Here is a 20,000-nt window from a genome sequence, read left to right on the forward strand (position 1 = left end):
CTCCTCTGTCCAGCTGTCTCTCTATGAAGAGTGACCGGTCTAAAGATAATCCTCTAGACTTCAGTAATGAACCAGGACCCTCAGATCCACAGTAAGAGAACTTTTTTTAATCACCAAACTGTCAAACTAAAAGAAAGAGTCCTGAACTCCATAATGTGTTGATTTTCTTGTTTTTAATCATCAACCTGCACACAGTGATCATACAGAGAAAGTCACTGAACTCATAACAACATACTAAGGATTATATATATGTATTATATGTTTATAGATAAGATAATATGATTTCAGTATTGACTCTTTGGTTGTGTATCTAGTCGTCTTCTCTGTGATTCTGCAGGAAGTAGTCTTTTAAACTAATCCTGAAGTTTAGTGAGATCTGCTGTGATCGTTTTCTTTGAATCATGTTTTCTGTTGTGTCCACTCTTTGTTTGTCTTTTTTAATGTTTTCTAACATGACTACACAATGAGATCTTTTTTTTTTTACTGAAGTACCGTAAAATCCGGTGTAAGATGCACTTTTAATACCTCTTTTTTCTTCATCTTAAAAGTTGGCTGGGTCTTACTAATATACCAGTATAAAATGTTGACACATGAACCATCATGACCGCGGGTGCAGAAGTCACCATCACTGGGTGCGGCCGGACGCGATTAAAAAACCATCCCCATTCATTGGGCCTGATTTACTAAAGGTTTGTGTGTCTTAAAACGTGTGCAAACTTGATACCACCCACAAAAAATGTGTTAACTGATCTACTAACGGCGTGCTGTGAGGACTGAATCTTTCATATGAACAAAACAACACGCATTGTCCATTTAGTACGTTTGACTTAATGAATATTCAATATGGGGCGTTTCTGTCCTAGAAAGGAGAAAATGCAAACAAGTTAAGTTAGTACACGCATTGTGATTTACCAAGCAGACAAAAACTGAGGTGATTGTGACGGTGTCTGAATTTAACACCTTTGAAAAGAAGGTGCTAACCCAGGAGACCAGTGTTACACACAACAGACTGCTGTTATTGAAGTTAGGAGGAGACATAGACACAACAAAAGAAGGCATACAGATCACGTTATTCCCCACACATGTTAATAAGTTTGGAATGACAGCAGGAAACACCATGATTAAACTATATTGTTGCCTATTTAAAGAAAACTGAACATTCACAGCCTCTGCATTCTAAAGAATTTCAACACTGACGTTTATTTCTTCATATTTCCCTCTTCTCACCAACATTTTATTTTAAACTGGGGATTTCCTTTTTCTCAGGTTGTGCGTCTCTCCCCCAGCTCGTGCCCTCTGGTGCGCTCCTCTCCATAGTGCGCTCGTCTCCTCCCTCTAAAGCCCGCTGCTGCTACGCTTGACTGGGGGGACCTCACCACTGCTTGTACCCCCGTCTTAGATAACTCTTAGGAAGAGCGTTTATGTCCGATCAGACACAGCGCTGGCCAGCTGTCTGGTGCTCAACAATGTGCAGAGTGTCGCGCCTGAGCGCCACAGAGGACACAGCTCACACCTCCTGCACAATGTATGACAATTCATCTTCAAAAGATGAAGAAAACAGAGGCCCTGTTTAATGCAGAGGTTTTCTTATAAGCCAAATTTTATTTTTGTAATATTCAGTTTTATCTGCTAGAACTCAAAAATACTGTACGTTCATTTGCCTCTTCCACTGAGACCTATTTTGCGCTTGCCGTCGTCCTGCTTTCCGTCCAAACTCTCCATGACGTAAACCAGTAGAACACACAAAAACCCAACTTAAATAGTACCGCCTCCACAAGGTTTGCACACACACACTCACCAAACGTGCAATTTTTTGGAGTGAACACACAGTTTAGTACTCTTTACTTGGGACTTTAGTAAATCAGGCCCTCAGTGTATTAAGAGCTGATTGCACGCTGTTCTGGGAAAGACAGCGACACAGACCAGTCTGGCTGCGCTACGTTTTCAAAACTTTTCCCTCAAGAGGTCAAAATAATGAATTTACAGAAAACTGTAGGATATTGTTCCATAAATAAACCTTGTTGAACGCTCTTTTGATTGAAAGAGTCCTTTATTAAAGTTAAAGAGAAACAAGCAGAGTCGGGCAGAGAGCTCGCAAGCTAGGAGTCTCTGCTTCACAACTTTCCCTGCAGGCTGAGAGCTCGACTACCGTACTGTAGCTGGTAGGAGAGCAGACTCCACAAAGAGAAAACAGACTAAAAGGGTGACAGAGCTGAACAGTAACTGCAGGTTTTGGACTTCGCTGAACACAATAAAAACTGTCACGCAGGAAGACAGTGTAAACTTTATTTTCTCTCTGAGAGACCTTCAAAAACACAGCGCGTCTTATACCGGTGCAACTTATATTTCAGATTTTACGGTACTTATTTATTTAACTCATGACACAGCTCCTGCACATGCTCAGTGTGCAGGTCATGAAACAGCTCCTGCACATGCTCAGTGTGCAGGTCATGACACAGCTCCTGCACATGCTCAGTGTGCAGGTCATGACACAGCTCCTGCACATGCTCAGTGTGCAGGTCATGACACAGCTCCTGCACATGCTCAGTGTGCAGGTCATGACACAGCTCCTGCACATGCTCAGTGTGCAGCTCTCTATAAAGCTGATTAATAACTTTTCAAAGGTCTCAGGTCTCAACCTAAATATTAAACACTTTGAACTTATGGCTGTTAAAGATTGTAATGTTCCCCATATTTGTAACAATCCAGTGAATGACCAGGTCACATACCTGAGAGTAGTAATCACCACGGAGCAAAATATAAGGTGCACCTTAAATTTGAATCCCATCGTTGATAAAACTCTTGTTTACAAAGAGATTTATCTCTGAGACGAAGGACCTTGCTCTCAAAAGCTGAGGGCATTTCCAGACTCACTAATCCGGCTCTATCTTTGGATGTTGACTAAAATGTAACCAAAAGATTTGATTATATGTTGTTTAACTTTCTGTGGAAAAACAAAATACATTATGTTAAAAAGAACATGACAATAAACACTTTTTAGACTTCACAGCTCTTAACATTCAAAGTGAACAGGCTGAGACATTTTTAAATAACCCAACATCTCTATGGAAAATGATTCCTAATTATGTTTTTTCTAAAGTTGGTGGCCTGGAATTTTATTACTGTGCAAATATAATATCAGTAAAATCCAGATCAAACTATCCAACTTCCATAAACAGATACTCTTGACTTGGTCTCTCATCTTGAAACATAACTTCTCTCCACACAGATATTACATCTGGAACAATAAGGACATTCTCTACAAAAATGAATCCCTGTGTTTTGAAAACTGGTTGAAAATAACATCACATTTGTAGGTCAGTTATTGGACTCAGATGGTAGACTCTATGGTTACACAGACAGACTTCTGCACATGCTCACTGCGGAGGACATGGCACACCTTTTTAAAACACGGAGGACATGGCACACCTTTTTAAAACACTGCTTTTTGTGTCTTTATTTGATTTAGTCCACCACTGGTTTCTAAATGTCAGTGTCAGTTTTCACGGCTTTATGATTTCCCTTATCTCCACAGAATAACAAAGGAGTCTGTTTCTGTGGAGGAGCAGCTGTCCAGCTGTGCTTTGTGTCAGTGTGTCCTAAGAGATCCAGTTTCTACCAGATGTGGACACTGGTTCTGTAGACAGTGTCTCACCTCATACTGGGACCAGTCTACTTCATCAGGAGAGTCCTCCTGTCCCCAGTGTGGAAAACGATCTAAAATAAGACGAGGACTGCAGAGATCCAGTAAGTCCAGCACTGTAATAAGTAAGATTGAAGTCATTGTGTCTAAAAACAAGACAAAGCAGTTAGTATTTTCATTGATATGTAGTTAAATGAAACATTTACATTTTATCTGATTCTTGCTGTCAGTTTATAGTCAGTATATTTTATTTCTCTTGTAGCAGCACACATTTATTACACAGATGTTTTTGTGTCATGCAGTTTGCTTAATGTGTAATAATGAAAATTGTTGATTTGATCATTTTATAAATCCAGTCTCAGGATATGTTTCTTCTCTTTCAGCAGATAGAGGTCTGCAGGAGGTTACAGATGAACTTAAGATCAGTCTGAGGAAGAGATGTGAACATGTGACTAAAGGAAGTGATGAAACAGGAAGTAGAACCCTCCTCAACAGGATCTACACTGAGCTCTACATCACAGAGGGACAGAGTGAAGAGGTGAACACCCAACATGAGGTGAGACAGCTTGAGACAGACTCTAAAAAGAAGACCCTCCATGAGACTCCAATCAAGTGTCAGGACATCTTTAAAGCCTTACCCGACCAACAGAACCAAAAGAGAGAAGCTCAACCCGACCAACAGAACCAAAAGACAGAAGCTCAACCCGACCAACAGAACCAAAAGACAAGAGCTCAACCCGACCAACAGAACCAAAAGACAGAAGCTCAACCCGACCAAAAGAAAAAAAAGACAAGAGCTCAACCCGACCAACAGAAACCCATCAGAGTGGTTCTGACAAACGGCGTCGCTGGTGTTGGAAAAACCTTCTCAGTGCAGAAGTTCACTCTGGACTGGGCAGACGGCTCAGAGAACCAAGACCTCAGTCTGGTGATCCTGCTTTCATTCAGGGAGCTGAACTTGATCAGAGATAAGGAGTACAGTCTTCTTGAGCTGCTCCGTGTTTTCCATCCAACATTACAGAAGGTCACAGCAGAGACGCTCGCTGTCTGTAAACTGTTGTTCATCTTTGACGGCCTGGATGAAAGCAGACCGTCGTTGGACTTCACAAACATGGAGGTTGTGTCTGATGTCACAAAGAAATCACCGTTAAACACACTGTTGACAAACCTCATCAAGGGGAATCTGCTCCCCTCAGCTCTCATCTGGATAACTTCTCGACCTGCAGCAGCCAATCAGATCCCTCCTGCATGTGTTGACAGGCTAACAGAAGTACGAGGCTTCACTGACGCCCAGAAGGAGGAGTACTTCAGGAAGAGGTTCAGTGATGATGAAGATCTGTCCAGCAGAATCATCTCACACATCAAGACATCCAGGAGCCTCCACATCATGTGTCTGATCCCGGTCTTCTGCTGGATCACTGCCACAGTTCTGGAGCACATGATGAGCACAGAGCAGAGAGGAGAGCTGCCCCAAGACCCTGACTGACATGTACTCACACTTCCTGCTGGTTCAGACAAAGAGGAAGAAGAACAAGTATGATGAGGGACTTCAGATGAGTCCACATGAGCTGGTGGAGGCTGACAGGGAAGTTCTTCTGAAGCTGGGGAGGCTGGCGTTTGAACATCTGGAGAAAGGAAACATCATGTTCTACCAAGAAGACCTGGAGCGTTGTGGTCTGGATGTCACAGAGGCCTCTGTGTACTCAGGAGTTTGTACAGAGATCTTCAAAACAGAGTGTGTGATCTTCCAGAAAACAGTCTACTGCTTTGTTCATCTCAGCGTTCAGGAGTTCCTGGCTGCAGTCTACATGTTCCACTGTTTGACAAACAGGAAGAGAGGTGTAGTGAAGGCTTTCCTTAAAGACAGCAGGATCCTTTTTCAAACTCCTAAAAGTGATGACGTATCCCTGGATGACTTCCTGAGGAGTGCCATGGAGAAATCCCTGAAAAGTAAAAATGGTCACCTGGACCTGTTTGTTCGCTTCCTTCATGGCCTCTCTCTGGAGTCCAACCAGAGACTCTTAGGAGGCCTGCTGGGTCGGAGAGACAACAGTCAGAAAATGATCCAGAGAGTCATCAAGAACCTGAAGAAGATGAACAGTGATGATATCTCTCCTGACAGAAGCATCAACATCTTCCACTGTCTGACGGAGATGAACGACCTCTCAGTCCATCAGGAGATCCAAGAGTTACTGAAGTCAGAGAACAGATCAAAAAAGAAACTCTCTGATATCCACTGCTCTGCTCTGGGCTACATGCTGCAGATGTCAGAGGAGGTTCTGGATGAGTTGGACCTGAATAAGTACAAGACATCAAACCAGGGACTACTGAGACTGATTCCAGCTGTGAGGAACTGCAGGAAGGCAGAGTAAGTCCAGATGTGATTAAATATGAGTAAAAATAAGTCGTTTAGTTCTTCAAATATATACTATACAATATCTAGGTTTTTGAAAACAGTGTTTATCTGAAATATTAACAAACTCTTCAGTCACTTGTATTTTGTTATAAGTTCTCTTGAACTGCTTTAAATGCTGTGAGTGAAATATGTCTTTTTTTAGATCTAGTGTTTACCAACTTCAAGGTCACAGGTCATTTGTTTCATAATAATCCCTACGTTTACTATTTTTCTTTTATCATCCTATTAGTGTCAGTAATAACAATAGTGATTATTGTTACAATAAATATTATTATCATTACAACTAGGGCTGTCATGGTAACCGCAAAAATGAAGATTCATAACAAGTGTCATCTCAAGACGCTTTACAAAAAGCAGGTCAAAGACTTTACTCTTGTTTAATAACAAGGGGGAGAGAGAGAGAGAGAGAGAAAGGGAGAGAAGAGAGAGAGGGAGGGAAAGAGAGAGGGAGAGAGAGAGGGAGAGAAGGAGAGAGAGAGAAAGGGAGAGAGAGAGAGAGAGAGAGAGGAGAGAGAGAGAGAGAGAGAGAGAGAGAAGTGAGAGAGAGGAGAGAGAGAGAGGAGGGAGGAAAGAGTGAGAAGAGAGGGAGAGAGGAGGCGAAGGAGGGAGGAGGGAGAGTGAGAGGAGGGAGAGAGGGAGCGAGGAGAGAGGAGAGAGAGAAGAGGAGAGTGAGTGGAGAGAAGAGAGAGCGGGAGAAGAGAGAGAGGAAGAGAGGAGAGAGAGCAAGAGGGAGGAGGAAAGAGAGAGAGACAAGAGAGAGGGAGAGAGATGAGAAGTGAGGGAGAGAGGGAGCGAGAGAGAGAGAGGGAGATGAGAGAGAAAGAGAGGTGAGAGAGAGAGAGAGGTGAGAGGGAGAGGAGAAGAGAGTGAGAGGAGAGAGAGAGGAGGGAGAGAGAGAGAGACAGGAGAGGGAGAGAGAGAGGAGAGGAGGAGAGAGAGGAGCGAGAGAGAGAGGGATGCGAGAGAGAGAGTGAGAGGAGAGAGAGTGAGAGAGAGAGGAGAGATGAGGGAGAATGAGTGAGAGTCAGGAGGTAAGAGAGAGAGAGATTGAGAGAGGGAGTAGAGAGGTGAGAAGAGAGAGAGAGAGAGAGAAAGAGGGAGGGAGGGAAAGAGAGAGAGAGCGAGAGAGAGAGAGAGAGAGATTTGATTTTACAAAAGAACTTTATTTACAATAAGTAACAACAATTAACAACAAACTTTTAGACGGACAAAAGAAAACCAAACACTTAATATCACTCAATAGACTCTTTAGATGCTAAAAACAAAGTTGAAGATGAGTTTTTTGTCTTTGACAGAACAGATTCTCCCTCCATAGCACCGTGTTTCAATAAAATCATTAATATTGGTCATTGCTGTAAAGAAATTAAAATCCACCCAGACTCTGGCTCTTACAAGGGAAAGGAAGAGGTCAGTCACGTCCTTTCCCTGCCTGTTCTCCAACTCTTTCTTCCTGCTAAGATAGATTGCCAGTTTTGCTTGTCCGGATAAAAAGTTTAAAAGTCTCCATTTAACCGCGTTCATTTTTTTGTACCCTGCTCCAAAGATAAAAACTGTTTTTGACCAAGTCACATTAAAACCCATAAAAACCTTCTTTAAAACCCCAAACAGATCGCTGAGTCTGACACACTCTGAAAAACAGTGAAAAACAGTTTCCACAGACCCACAAAAAAAACATTGATTAGACACAGAAGGATTTAAACGAGACACAAAAGAGTTTATGGCTATTGCTCCATTTAAAATCCTCCATTGTAGATCACCAGATCTCTTGTTCAGAGGGCTTTTATAAAAAACTCTCCACACTGGCTTGATGTGGTCAGACACTTTCAACCGTTGTCTCCACTTGGTGTCCACTCTGTTTATCAATACATTCTCATTTAAAACTTTAACACACACACAAAACAATTCCTTACCTCTAACGTTATAAAGGTTCAAACATTTATCATCAGTCCCTTTTGAATGTCTTTCACTTGAAACACAAGATTTCATTGTGAGGCCTATTTCAGGAAAAGGATCACTGTCAATGGGTTCTTCCTTCCTGCTACAGTAATCCTGCAGCATCTCCTTCTCTTCCCCCGTCAGTCTGAGACGCAAACATGCAGACCGGAGACCAAGAGCAGAGGTCACTGCTGCTGTATTGTTCAGTTCAGGTCCAGCTACGTCCACGATCTGTCTCAGTGTGGTGTTGTCAGTGGAGATGAGAGCATGTCTGAGGCCCATTAAAGATGTGTCCTGAACATCCAGCCGGGCCCCATAGATCAGAGGCTCCTCCAGCAGCCAGTGTAGGGACAGTGTGGGCTCTAGTCTTTTCCATAAAAACAGTTTCCAGGTTTTAAAAAGCCTCTGATAAAAAGCAGACAGGTTGCACAGATTAAAACAGTCAGTATTCATTAAAAACAGTGAGGAGTCCAGTCCTAGTCTGTTCACTTTTTAAAAATGCTGCTGGCCACTGGTCTCCAGACCACATCAGCTGGGCCAGTGAGGAACTTCTGTAGAAACTGCATTCTGAAGGCAGCTACTCTGCTGGCCAGGTGGACCAGACCCTGCCCTCCTTCTTCTTTAGGTAAAAACAGCACGGCCTGTGGAACCCAATGCAGCTTGTCCCAGAAAAAATCCAACATCACTGATTGCAGTTCTTTAAGGAGTCCAGCAGGGGGCTCTATAGATGCCAGAGTGCCAGAGTCCACAGGAGACCAAGTTGTTTATGATGAGCACTCTTCCTCTGTACGACATTTGTGGCAGCAGCCACCTCCACTTCTCCAGCCTCCCCTTCACTTTCTCCACCACCTCCTCCCAGTTCTTCTGTACAGTGAGCTCATCCCCTAAAAACACACCAAGATACTTAAAACCATTTCTTCCCCATGTTAGTCCTGCTGGTAGGTTGGGCAGCGAATGTGTTTTAAAACCAACTGCTAACCCTTCACTCTTCCCCCAGTTCACTTTTGCAGATGATACTATACCAAAATCTTTTCACAATGTTTTCTATTAAAAACACTTCTTTTTGATTTTTTATCATGACAATAACATCATCTGCATAGGCTGACACAATAAAATGCTTTGAACAGTGAGGTAAAATTAACCCTTCAATGGAAGACCGTATTTTACACAACATGGGTTCAATAGAGATGGAATATAACATCCCTGAAAGAGCACAACCTTGTCTTATTCCTCTCTTCATTTTAAAAGGTGCACTTAGTCCTCCATTGATTTTCAGTACACTCTCAATGTCCTGGTACAAAACCTTGATCATAGCAATGAAACCAGGGCTGAGACCAAAACTCTCCAGAACTTTCCAGAGGTAGAGGTGCTCAACCCGGTTAAAAGCTTTTTCTTGATCTAATGAAATGAGACCATGGTCTATGTCCAATGAACTAGAGACGTCCAAAACATCAGGAATTAAAGACACATTGTCATGAACAGACCTGCCAGGCACACAGTAGCTTTGGTCCAGGTGTATGATCTGGTCCATTACGTCCTTCAGTCTGTTGGCCAGAGCTTTGGAGAACATTTTGTAGTCACAGCATAGCAGGGAAACAGGACGCCAGTTCTTTATCTCTTGGAGATCACCTTTCTTTGGAAGGAGTGTGATTACTGCCCTCCTGCAGCTGAGGGGCAATGACTCTTCAGCCAGGCTTTCATTTCAAACAGCAAGAAGATCTTCTCCCAGCACATCCCAAAACGTTTTAAAAACTCAGCAGGGAGTCCATCGATTCCGGGAGCTTTTCCTCCCTCCATGCTCTGCAGAGCTGCGGACAGCTCCTGTAGCTGTAGAGGTTCTCTGATCAGCTGGTTGGAGTCCTCAGAGACACGGGGTAAACCATCACAAAAAGAGTCAAACAGCTGTTCATTGTCAGTGTACTCACTGCTGTAGAGCCCAGAATAAAAGTCCACAGCATGTCTTTGGATGTCTCCAGTTTCTTTCAGCTCCTGTCCTGCTGCTGTTCGAAGACCATGCATACATTTATTTTGTCCATTCTTTTTTTCCATTCCAAAGAAAAACTTGGACGGGGCGTCCATCTGAGCCACACTTTGGAATCTCGATCTGACGGGGGCTCCCTGGGCTCTGGTGTCCAGCAGGTCTGTCAGGGCTTTCTTTTTAGCTTTGAGAACTTCAATATGTCCTCGATTTCCTGTGGAATCTATCAAGGATTGAAGTTCCACAATATCAATCTCTAGAGCTTTTACAGATCTGGTAATGTCCCGTGTGACATTGAGAGTGTACTGCTGACAGAAAACCCTGATTTCAGCCTTCCCACAATCCCACCACTGTCTTAAACACTTCAAATCAGGACATGTCGTTCTAAAATTCCTCCATAAAAACCTAAAACCCTCTAAAAAGTTTTTATCAAGAGCAGGGAAGTGTTAAAATGCCAAAAAGCACTCTGATGTTTAAAATGACTAATAGAAACGTGACACAATACTAATGAGTGATCAGTAAAACCAGCAGGCACGATAAAACATTTTTTTAAAATGTTCATCTGGTGTTTAAAACAATAAAACCAATCTAACCTAGCTAGTGAAATAAAAGCATCTCTGGTGTGAGACCACGTGTACTGTTTGTTGTCTTTGTAAAATGACCTCCATACGTCAGACAGGTCATGAGTTTCAATGAGTTGTTTTAAAAGCCATTTAGAAGCAGGATGAGGTTCAGTGTGATTCCTATCAACAGAGTCAGTGCAGTTAAAATCCCCCCCTAAAAGCACAAAGACATCTGGAGTGACAGTGTTTAAAAGAATGTTCATTTCATTTAAAAAAGGTATTCTGTCTGCTCCTGTAGCTGGACTGTAAATATGAATTAAAAAGAGCTCACACTGTTCATCAACAGCTCTGACCACCAGCAGCCTCCCCCGTATTACCTCTGTCACAGTGTACGAGACAGGTGCACCCCCCCCCCCCCCCCCCCCACTACTGCTGCTACTGTAGCTCAGGATAACCTGACCCCCCCCCCCCCATTCTCTCATCCAGTCCACTTCATTAAAAGAAACATTATATCAACGTGATTCATTTTCATTACTTCATACAACATCGCTCTTTTTCTGGAATCTCTAGCTCCATTTAAATTCAGAGTTCCTTCTTTAAAATGACTCATGGAGAGAGAGATTAAAAAAGTAACAACTAGAAACAAAAACATCTGTATTTTAAAAGATAACCTACAATTCTTTGTTTTCATCATCATCATCATCATCATCATCATCATCCCCTTCATCACCAACATTGTTACACAGTCTCAGTTTGGACACGTACTTTCTTAGTCGATAAGTTTCCTGATCAGAAAAGAGTCTTGTGCCGACTCAAAAAAAAGCCTTTTATCAGCTAAATCATTTTCTATTTTTACACCCCACATATTTTTGTTTTTGTGTAGAAACAGTTTAATTTTTTCTACACTGTAGTCTCTTTTGTTTTTCTGTCTCTGAGAGTATCTGCACTCAGACGTTTCACTGTCAGTGAGATGGGGAGAGTCCTCATCAGCACTGACCTCTGATCCTGGATCAGATTCTTTTGGTTTGTTTTCTGTTTTTCCTTTTGCTTTCTTTGTTGTTCTTTTCTTTTCTTCTAGTGAAACATTTTCACTAGTCTTTGATTTTCTTTTGGAGCGAGGAGTACTAAGAGAAGACTCTTCTTCCTCCATCTCCTCCTCAGCAGGTTCAGTACAGACCCTCCCTTTACCTGCTGCCTGTTGCTCAGTATCAACACTAGACCCATTCCCCACCTCCATCTGCTCACCTGTCTGCTCCTTAAACCCCCCACTCTGTGTCTCCTCACCTCCTCCACCCTGTGTCCCCTCAACTGTCTGCTCCTTACCTCCTCCACTCTGTGTCTCCTGACCTCCTCCACTCTGTGTCTCCTCACCTCCTCCACTCTGTGTCCCCTCACCTCCTCCACTCTGTGTCTCCTCACCTCCTCCACTCTGTGTCTCCTCACCTGTCTGCTCCTTACCTCCTCCACCCTGTGTCTCCTCACCCCCTCCACTCTGTGTCTCCTCACCCCCTCCACTCTGTGTCTCCTCACCTCCTCCACTCTGTGTCTCCTCACCTGTCTGCTCCTTACCTCCTCCACTCTGTGTCTCCTCACCTGTCTGCTCCTTACCTCCTCCACTCTGTGTCTCCTCACCTGTTTGCTCCTCACCTCCTCCACTCTGCGTCTCCTCACCTCCTCCACTCTGTGTCTCCTCACCCCCTCCACTCTGTGTCTCCTCACCTCTTCCACCCTGTGTCTCCTCACCCCCTCCTCTCTGTGTCTCCTCACCTCTTCCACCCTGTGTCTCCTCACCCCCTCCACTCTGTGTCTCCTCACCCCCTCCACTCTGTGTCTCCTCACCTCCTCCACCCTGTGTCTCCTCACCCCCTCCACTCTGTGTCTCCTCATCTCCTCCACTCTGTGTCTCCTCACCTCCTCCACTCTGTGTCTCCTCATCTCCTCCACTCTGTGTCTCCTCACCTGTCTGCTCCTGTAGCATGTCCTGAACATGCAAAAAGGGGTGAATAACTTTACTATAGCTAATGGAAGCTCACCACACATTAGTTAACTAATTATTGAACTAAATGAGAGCTCACTCTCTACCAACCTGCTAGTCTCCTCTTTCCTAGTGGAAGGAGCTATGTAAAATTACTCCTCTAACACCCTTTGGAGGACAGATGAACAAGTTAAAATCACAGCTCCAGGATTATCTGCCTAACATTCATTTCTAGAATAATTAGATTCAAGGATAACCCCTGGTATAGGACTCTAGATTACCCCCCAGAGAGGGAATAACTGTGAACTCCCCTCACTAGGATGTTCGGTGTGTATGAAGTGTGTAATATAAATCAGTAAGACAAGTGTGCCGTGGTGTGACTGCTCACTACTTACCTTCCGAGGTTCACGGGGTCTTTAAGGGGAACTTCCAGTCTTTGTGGTGTAAATGATTTCAGTCAGAAAATGATTTCAAAAAGTTTCCGAAAATGTATTAAAAAATTTCAAATGATATTCCAAATGCAAAAGAAAAGAAAAATATAAAAAATGGAAAAGGAAAACAAAACTCAAAGACCAAAGTCTAAACCTGTGAGTGTAGACACTTGAGGTTTTAAAAGATCTTGGCTCAGAGACTAAGTCCCAAAGTGGGATTTCAAAAGTCAGAGTGTCGTGGATTCGTTTAGCAAAGCAAAAAAGAACCTCGATCAGATTTTCTACAGCGTTTTTATAGACAAAAAGTCTCTCTTTTTTCAAGATCCTGTAACACCTCAACAATGCACGTTCGCAGAAACGTGATACATCCACAGGTCATGCCAAGTTCAGGATATCGGTAATACCAAGTTCATATGTGGTTTCAGCTCGAAGACCGTGAACCGAGCAGATACTCAGAAACGCTAGACGCCTACGAGCTCCGATGTGGTCTTGCTTCAATGTATGGCACACTTATCTTGACCTCACAGGAGTGTAGGCACTTCGAGTGTGTTTAAGTTTAACAGGAAATGTTGAAAGCAGAAAAAGGTTATGACTTTATCACCTATGTATTAAATGATGAAAGAATTAAATGATAATAAAAGGAGAAAACAAAAACAAATTCAACAATTGCATAACTCTTTCTGATCTTTCAACACCCTCTCTTGCATATTCTTGAATTTGTATTTCTGTAAAAACACAAAAAACACACTAAACTTATAAATCAAAAAATCATAAACAAATCAAAAATCAGACCAGAAAACATTAATACCAAAAAACACTTATCAAATCCGGTCAATCAAAACAAAAAGAATGAAAGGTAGAAGAAAAAAGAAAAAAAAATGTAAGTCGTTTCTGGCACCGTCGAGTCAGCCTCCTCCTGGAAGGCTCGCTTCCGAATCCCCTGGGTCGCCGAGGCCATTGAAGTATCCCCCTGACCACCGGTGCTCTTGTATCTGTCCGGAGCCCTCCGTACCCTCATTGACCTCCTCCTCTGACCCTCGGGCAGCTTGGCCCGAGGACTGCGCCTGGAATTCAAGTAATTCAATCTAAAAAGATGAGTGAGATCATAAGAAATTCCCTGCTGGGTTCTGATTCTGATTGCCTCGTACACCTGATATACTAAATAACTTTTTCTTGAGACTAAAATGTTTATCTCTTCACCGTTGATGCCATCTGACATAATTATTCCATGTTTTAAAACTTGACAGAAATTGTCAAGAGGCATTCTGTCAGAATGACAGCTATCCTATAGCTATGGAACACATTAAAAAGAGATAGGATGACTTGCTGCAATTTGTCGCGTTTATAGTGATTCTAGTTGGGAATTTATGTATTCAAAAACCCTACAGGTGGAATCCCCACTTACATTGGGGAGTTCCCCTCCCATCAGAAACTGAGGGGTGCTGAACTCAGTCACGTTTAAGCCTCGCAGCTCCATTTCCTGTAGCAGCAGCTGTCTATATTTAGTCTCGTTTTTCTCTGAGTAGTCGGTTTGGCTTCTGCAAGGAGAGAAAGGGTATTGGTTGAACATCTCGTAGCACATGAATTTTCTAGGCTTGTTTGGTTTCTAATGTTTTGAGCTACACATCCCACCTTCTCAGTGAATACGTTTCTTTCTGTGCACAAGCCATTAAAGCCATATACAAAACGACTGCAGCAGTAAATAAGTAAAATGAACAGAGAACGCATGATTTTTTAACTCTATAACATCCTTTCTTCCCTCTCCTGACCTCTTCCACTTTCTGTTCAATTCGTTCAATTTCAGGCAAGTCAATTATCGTTTGGTTTGGCTCCTCAGGGTCGTGCATCCTAACCCCCTCCCCCTCTCGACCCTGTGGAGTCACGGAGAAGAAGAGGGTCAGCCACGACCTAAATTGAAGTGAAGGCCAACATTTTTTTTAAATTTTAAATAAAAAAATAAAAAATAAAAAAAACAATTAAAAAATTAAAAGATTAAAAAAAAAATAATAATAATAATAATAAATAAAATAAAACAAAATAAAATAAAATAAAATAAAATAAAATAAAATAAAATAAAATAAAATAAAATAAAATAAAATAAAATAAAACAAAATAAAATAAAATAAAATAAAATAAAATAAAAATAAAACACAAACACAAATCTTACCCTCGGAAGAGCTGAGCAGTCACACAGCTTGTGAAATGTAAAGATAGAGATCATGAGTGTCAACATCTGCATCAGTGGTGATGGGATAAGGTGAAGCCATTTCTCTAGCTCGTCTGGAGTGGCTTTCTTAAACCCATCGACCAAAGCACATTGCTGGCACCATGATCTCACTTGTGTTGTGTGTGTTCTGAGGTTAGGAACATTAATGAGGTTTTCCCTGATAATCTACAGATCTTCTCATAACCTACATGCCCTAACCCCTGTGTGTACCTCTGTGACAACCTGAGAGGCTTGGTCAGGTGGCACAGTGGTATGTGCATTTTTTATTTAATTTAAACAATAATCACTGTCAGTCACTAATCTAAGCTTAGTAATATTCCTTTTCGTTGCATATAAAAGACTCTCCAAAATAGCAGTGACTTCAGCTGTCTGTGCTGTACCTGTACAAGTCCCTGATTTCTTTGCTATCAGAACACCATTGTCATTCTTTATTAAAAATGCCCAAACCGCTTCTTTATCTTCCCCTTGAAAACTACCATCAGTAAACAGGGTAATTTCAGGCAGTTCTTGTGCTTTTTCTGAGCCTGCATCGTCTTTTGCACACCTTTTAATCTGCCCCTCAATTTGAAATTCAACTCCAGGATCTATATACATCATTTGCCATTTCCCCCACCTACTCATCATAGCTCTAGACCCCCCAGCTGTAGTTTGTTTGGTGGCTTCTTTTATGGAAGGCAGAGGAGAGAAAAATATTAATCTTTTGTTTCCCATGACCTCTTTTAACACCGGCCAAAATCTATAAGCTAGACACAGAAATGTTCCCTCATTTTATTTCAGTTACTGACCATGTGCAGGATAAAAATAGCCAAGCCTGGCAGAAAGCCTAAAGTGATGCAGCCGATGAATATCCCAAAAAAAACACATCCAAAGGGAGTAAAGAAAAAATAGTTAGGTTTTGATTGTAACGCTCTGTGTCTTGCTTCCCACATGGCTGCATCATATGCAGCTCTCAACAGCTGCTGCACCTGGCTCTGTGTGGCTGTCTGTGTTAGTGGTTTTAACACCACATGCAGGATGCCTTCAATTTGTGGGTTTTCACTCCGCCTAGTAACTGTCTGCTCCTTACCTCCTCCACTCTGTGTCTCCTCTCCTCCTCCACTCTGTGTCTCCTCTCCTCCTCCACTCTGTGTCTCCTCTCCTCCTCCACTCTGTGTCTCCTCAGATCCTCCACTCTGTGTCTCCTCACCTTCTCCACTCTGTGTCTCCTCTCCTCCTCCACTCTGTGTCTCCTCTCCTCCTCCACTCTGTGTCTCCTCAGATCCTCCACTCTGTGTCTCCTCACCTTCTCCACTCTGTGTCTCCTCTCCTCCTCAACTCTGTGTCTCCTCACCTCCTCCACTCTGTGTCTCCTCACCTATCTGCTCCTTACCTCCTCCACTCTGTGTCTCCTCTCCTCCTCCACTCTGTGTCTCCTCACCTTCTCCACTCTATGTCTCCTCTCCTCCTCCACTCTGTGTCTCCTCTCCTCCTCCACTCTGTGTCTCCTCACCTCCTCCACTCTGTGTCTCCTCACCTCCTCCACTCTGTGTCTCCTCACCTCCTCCACTCTGTGTCTCCTCTCCTCCTCCACTCTGTGTCTCCTCACCTCCTCCACTCTGTGTCTCCTCTCCTCCTCCACTCTGTCTCCTCACCTCCTCCACTCTGTGTCTCCTCTCCTCCTCCACTCTGTGTCTCCTCACCTGTCCATCTCCCACCTGCACTGGATCCCTCAGCTTCATCTTTGTATGGACATGCTCTGATCAGATGCCCCTCCCTTTTACAGTGAAGACATTTCATGTTTTCAGAAGTGACATAAATCACATAATCAAAGTCTTGTACTCTCAGGTTGAAAACAAGATTAAGCTCCACATTTCTTTTATTTAAGATCTTATAGACCTGACGTCTGTGAGAGACCACGTGACTGAGCTGCAGGGCTTTACAGCCTGAAGGCAGCTTCTTAATAGGAGAGACTATTTTCCCGTGTCTTGATAACTCCCTTTGCAGAAAGTCATCATTAATAAACGGCGGACAATTTGACAAAACGACCTTCCTAGAAGGCAGAGACAGAGAAGACACAGGAACGAAAGCCCCATTTATGACCACTTCCGTTTTCCACCACGGCGCTCGCCTTATCTTAGACAGGATTTTGTAGTCTGTACAAAGTAATGACACTGGTCTCCAGTTCTTTAGATCCTGAAGGTCGCCTTTCTTTGGCAGCAGAGTGATGACTGCTCTCCTGCAGCTCAGAGGCAGACGACCCCTCTCCAAACTGTCTCTTAGAACCTCCAGGAGATCCTCTCCCAGCACACTCCAAAACACTTTATAAAAGTCAACAGGAAGGCCATCAATACCTGGAGCTTTTCCATTCTGCAGACTCATGACAGCAGAGTAGAGTTCAGACAGAGACAGCTGGGCCTCAAGCTCTGTGTTGTTTTATTGTTTTCTTAACAACAACGCAGTGACAATCAGCGACAGAGACAAACGTTCACGCCACAGAGCTGTGTGCATGACATCAGCGGAGTGTGTCTGACACTACACACACACACACACACACACACACACACACACACACACACACACACACACACACACACACACAGGCACACTCTCACACACACACACACACACACACACACACACAGAGACACACACACACACACACACACACACACACACACACAGAGACACACACACAGACACACACACACACACACACACACACACACACACACACACAGACACACACACACACACACACACACACACACACACACACACACACACAGGCACACTCTCACACACGCACAGACTCTCACACACACACACACACACACACACACACACACACACACACACACACACAGAGACACACACACACACACACACACACACACACACACACACACACACACACACAGAGACACACACACACACACACACAAACACACACACAAAGACATATTCACACACACACACGTTTACAAGTGATCGAAATGTTTGTTAACTAAAGTGAGTTCAGATCAGCTGAACCTCTGATGTGATTGAACACAACAAAATATTAAGACATTCCTTTAAATAACATATTATGTGCCATTAATGTCATGACAGGTTTTCTAACTGTGGACTGTCAGAGACTCACTGTGAAGTTGTGGCCTCAGCTCTGAAGTCCAACCCCTCCCATCTGAGAGAGCTGGACCTGAGCTACAACAAGCTGCAGGATTCAGGAGTGAAGCTGCTTTGTTCTGGACTGCAGAGTCCAAACTGTAGACTGGAGACTCTGAGGTAAGACAACAGGTTTAATTTCTCTGTTCAGATTCATATGATGTGAAACTAAACTGTAGACTTCAGGCTGATAATCAAATGATCCACACTGAGGATCTTAATGCTGAAGTCCATTTTCTTCTTCTGTGGTTTTATCCACAGAGTGGTAGCAATTTAAAGCCTTACATTTTAAACCTACATATATAAAACAAATAACTTGTTGTATATTTCACTCTTTACCACCTGAACAGCTGATTTTTAGATAAATTATGAATAATTAAACAAAGAAAAACGGTCATTCCAATTTCAACCATCAGATGTAAAAATAAAGTCAAACACTTGTTTTGTCTGAGATGTTTGTGACACTGTGAGATTCTGAAAGTGTCAAAGGAAATTGAAGACTCTTTGATTGAATGTCTTCTCTATAACTAGAATAAATATTACAGATGTTTACTTAGTTCACTTTTCGTTGCAGACGATCGTCTTTGTTTTTTGGGTTAGGGTTAGGGCTAACTCTTATCTTAGGGCAGGGATGTTAAACATACGGCCCGACAGCAGGTTTCATCTGGCCCGTGAGACGTTTTGGGAAGAAGGAGGAAATGTATTGAAAAATATTTTTTTATTTTTTATAAATTACATTTTTGTGATACTTATTTTCCCTGAATTGTTTTAAAACCTATAATGAGCAACGTAAAGGTTGATATCATGATACTAAAATTAATCAAACGGGGCACTTTGAACTATTTTCTCAGCAGGGAGTATCATAAAAAAGACGAGTGGCCGAGCTCCTGCATTACTCTGGTAATACATCACATCAGAAAACAGGCTGAACACCTGAGAGAGGTGACACAGAATGCAGGTTTTCAAGAGAGATCGAAGGAGCGATATTTCTTTAGTTTTATTTGCTCACAAGTTGCCAGAATTTCATCAAAGCTACGAGACTTAACGACAGGCACACCGCTGCACTGCACGCTCATCATGACGGTCTTCAGTTCTGTCCACACTTCTTACCAGTTTCTCCTGTCTTCACTGATGTAAAACAAAAGTTTTACTAATGATAACAAAGCTTCCTATGGAGTGAGCCACAAAGAGCAGCTCGTGCAAATAAAAAACAATCCTCTCTGTCCTGCGTAACGGCCCAGACCGTCTCCTCACATCCAGTGTAGTTTGTGGACACCGGCGTTGAGCCTGATGATAGACTTATTTTACCTCTGGTTATTGTAAAAACAGTAAATTAAAATGAATATTAACTGATTTTATTGACAGATGGTTCATTTTTAGGTCACCCAGAGGTGAGCGTGTTGTGTTGATCACCTCAAAGTTTCAGCGTGACATCACTTCTAAATGCAGCAGCCTGCTGTTGTGCCTTTATCACCAGCTTTAATCAGACTGTAAAAATATAACTATTACTGAACATTTCATTCTTATCTGAAAACAATATCACACACAGGCTGTCCGATCATACAGAGGTCCGCTGGTTTAACCCCGGAGCAGCGCTAAAATTCTTCCTTGAATTGCGCACGGAGATGGCACAGATTCATGGTGCATAAAAAGTCAGTGACAGAGTTAGATCACGATAGTGCGGACACGTA

General features: G+C 42.8%; 1 protein-coding gene and 1 long non-coding RNA gene across 3 annotated transcripts in view; one reads left to right on the plus strand and one right to left on the minus strand.

The window, feature by feature from the left end:
- LOC136179133 (uncharacterized) overlaps positions 1–20,000 on the minus strand; it is a 207,162-nt gene that overhangs the window by 112,887 nt on the left and 74,275 nt on the right. The window lies entirely within an intron of this gene.
- LOC136179118 (ribonuclease inhibitor-like) overlaps positions 5,119–20,000 on the plus strand; it is a 75,568-nt gene continuing 60,686 nt past the window's right edge. For both annotated transcript variants that reach the window (XM_065954480.1, XM_065954482.1), the window contains exons 1-2: positions 5,119–6,011; positions 18,256–18,429. In XM_065954480.1, the coding sequence (XP_065810552.1) occupies positions 5,131–6,011; positions 18,256–18,429 (1,055 nt within the window). In that variant the 5' untranslated portion in view covers positions 5,119–5,130. The remainder of the gene's footprint in view (positions 6,012–18,255; positions 18,430–20,000) is intronic.

Source organism: Labrus bergylta, chromosome 4, assembly GCF_963930695.1.
Source record: "Labrus bergylta chromosome 4, fLabBer1.1, whole genome shotgun sequence".
Classification (NCBI taxonomy): domain Eukaryota; kingdom Metazoa; phylum Chordata; class Actinopteri; order Labriformes; family Labridae; genus Labrus; species Labrus bergylta.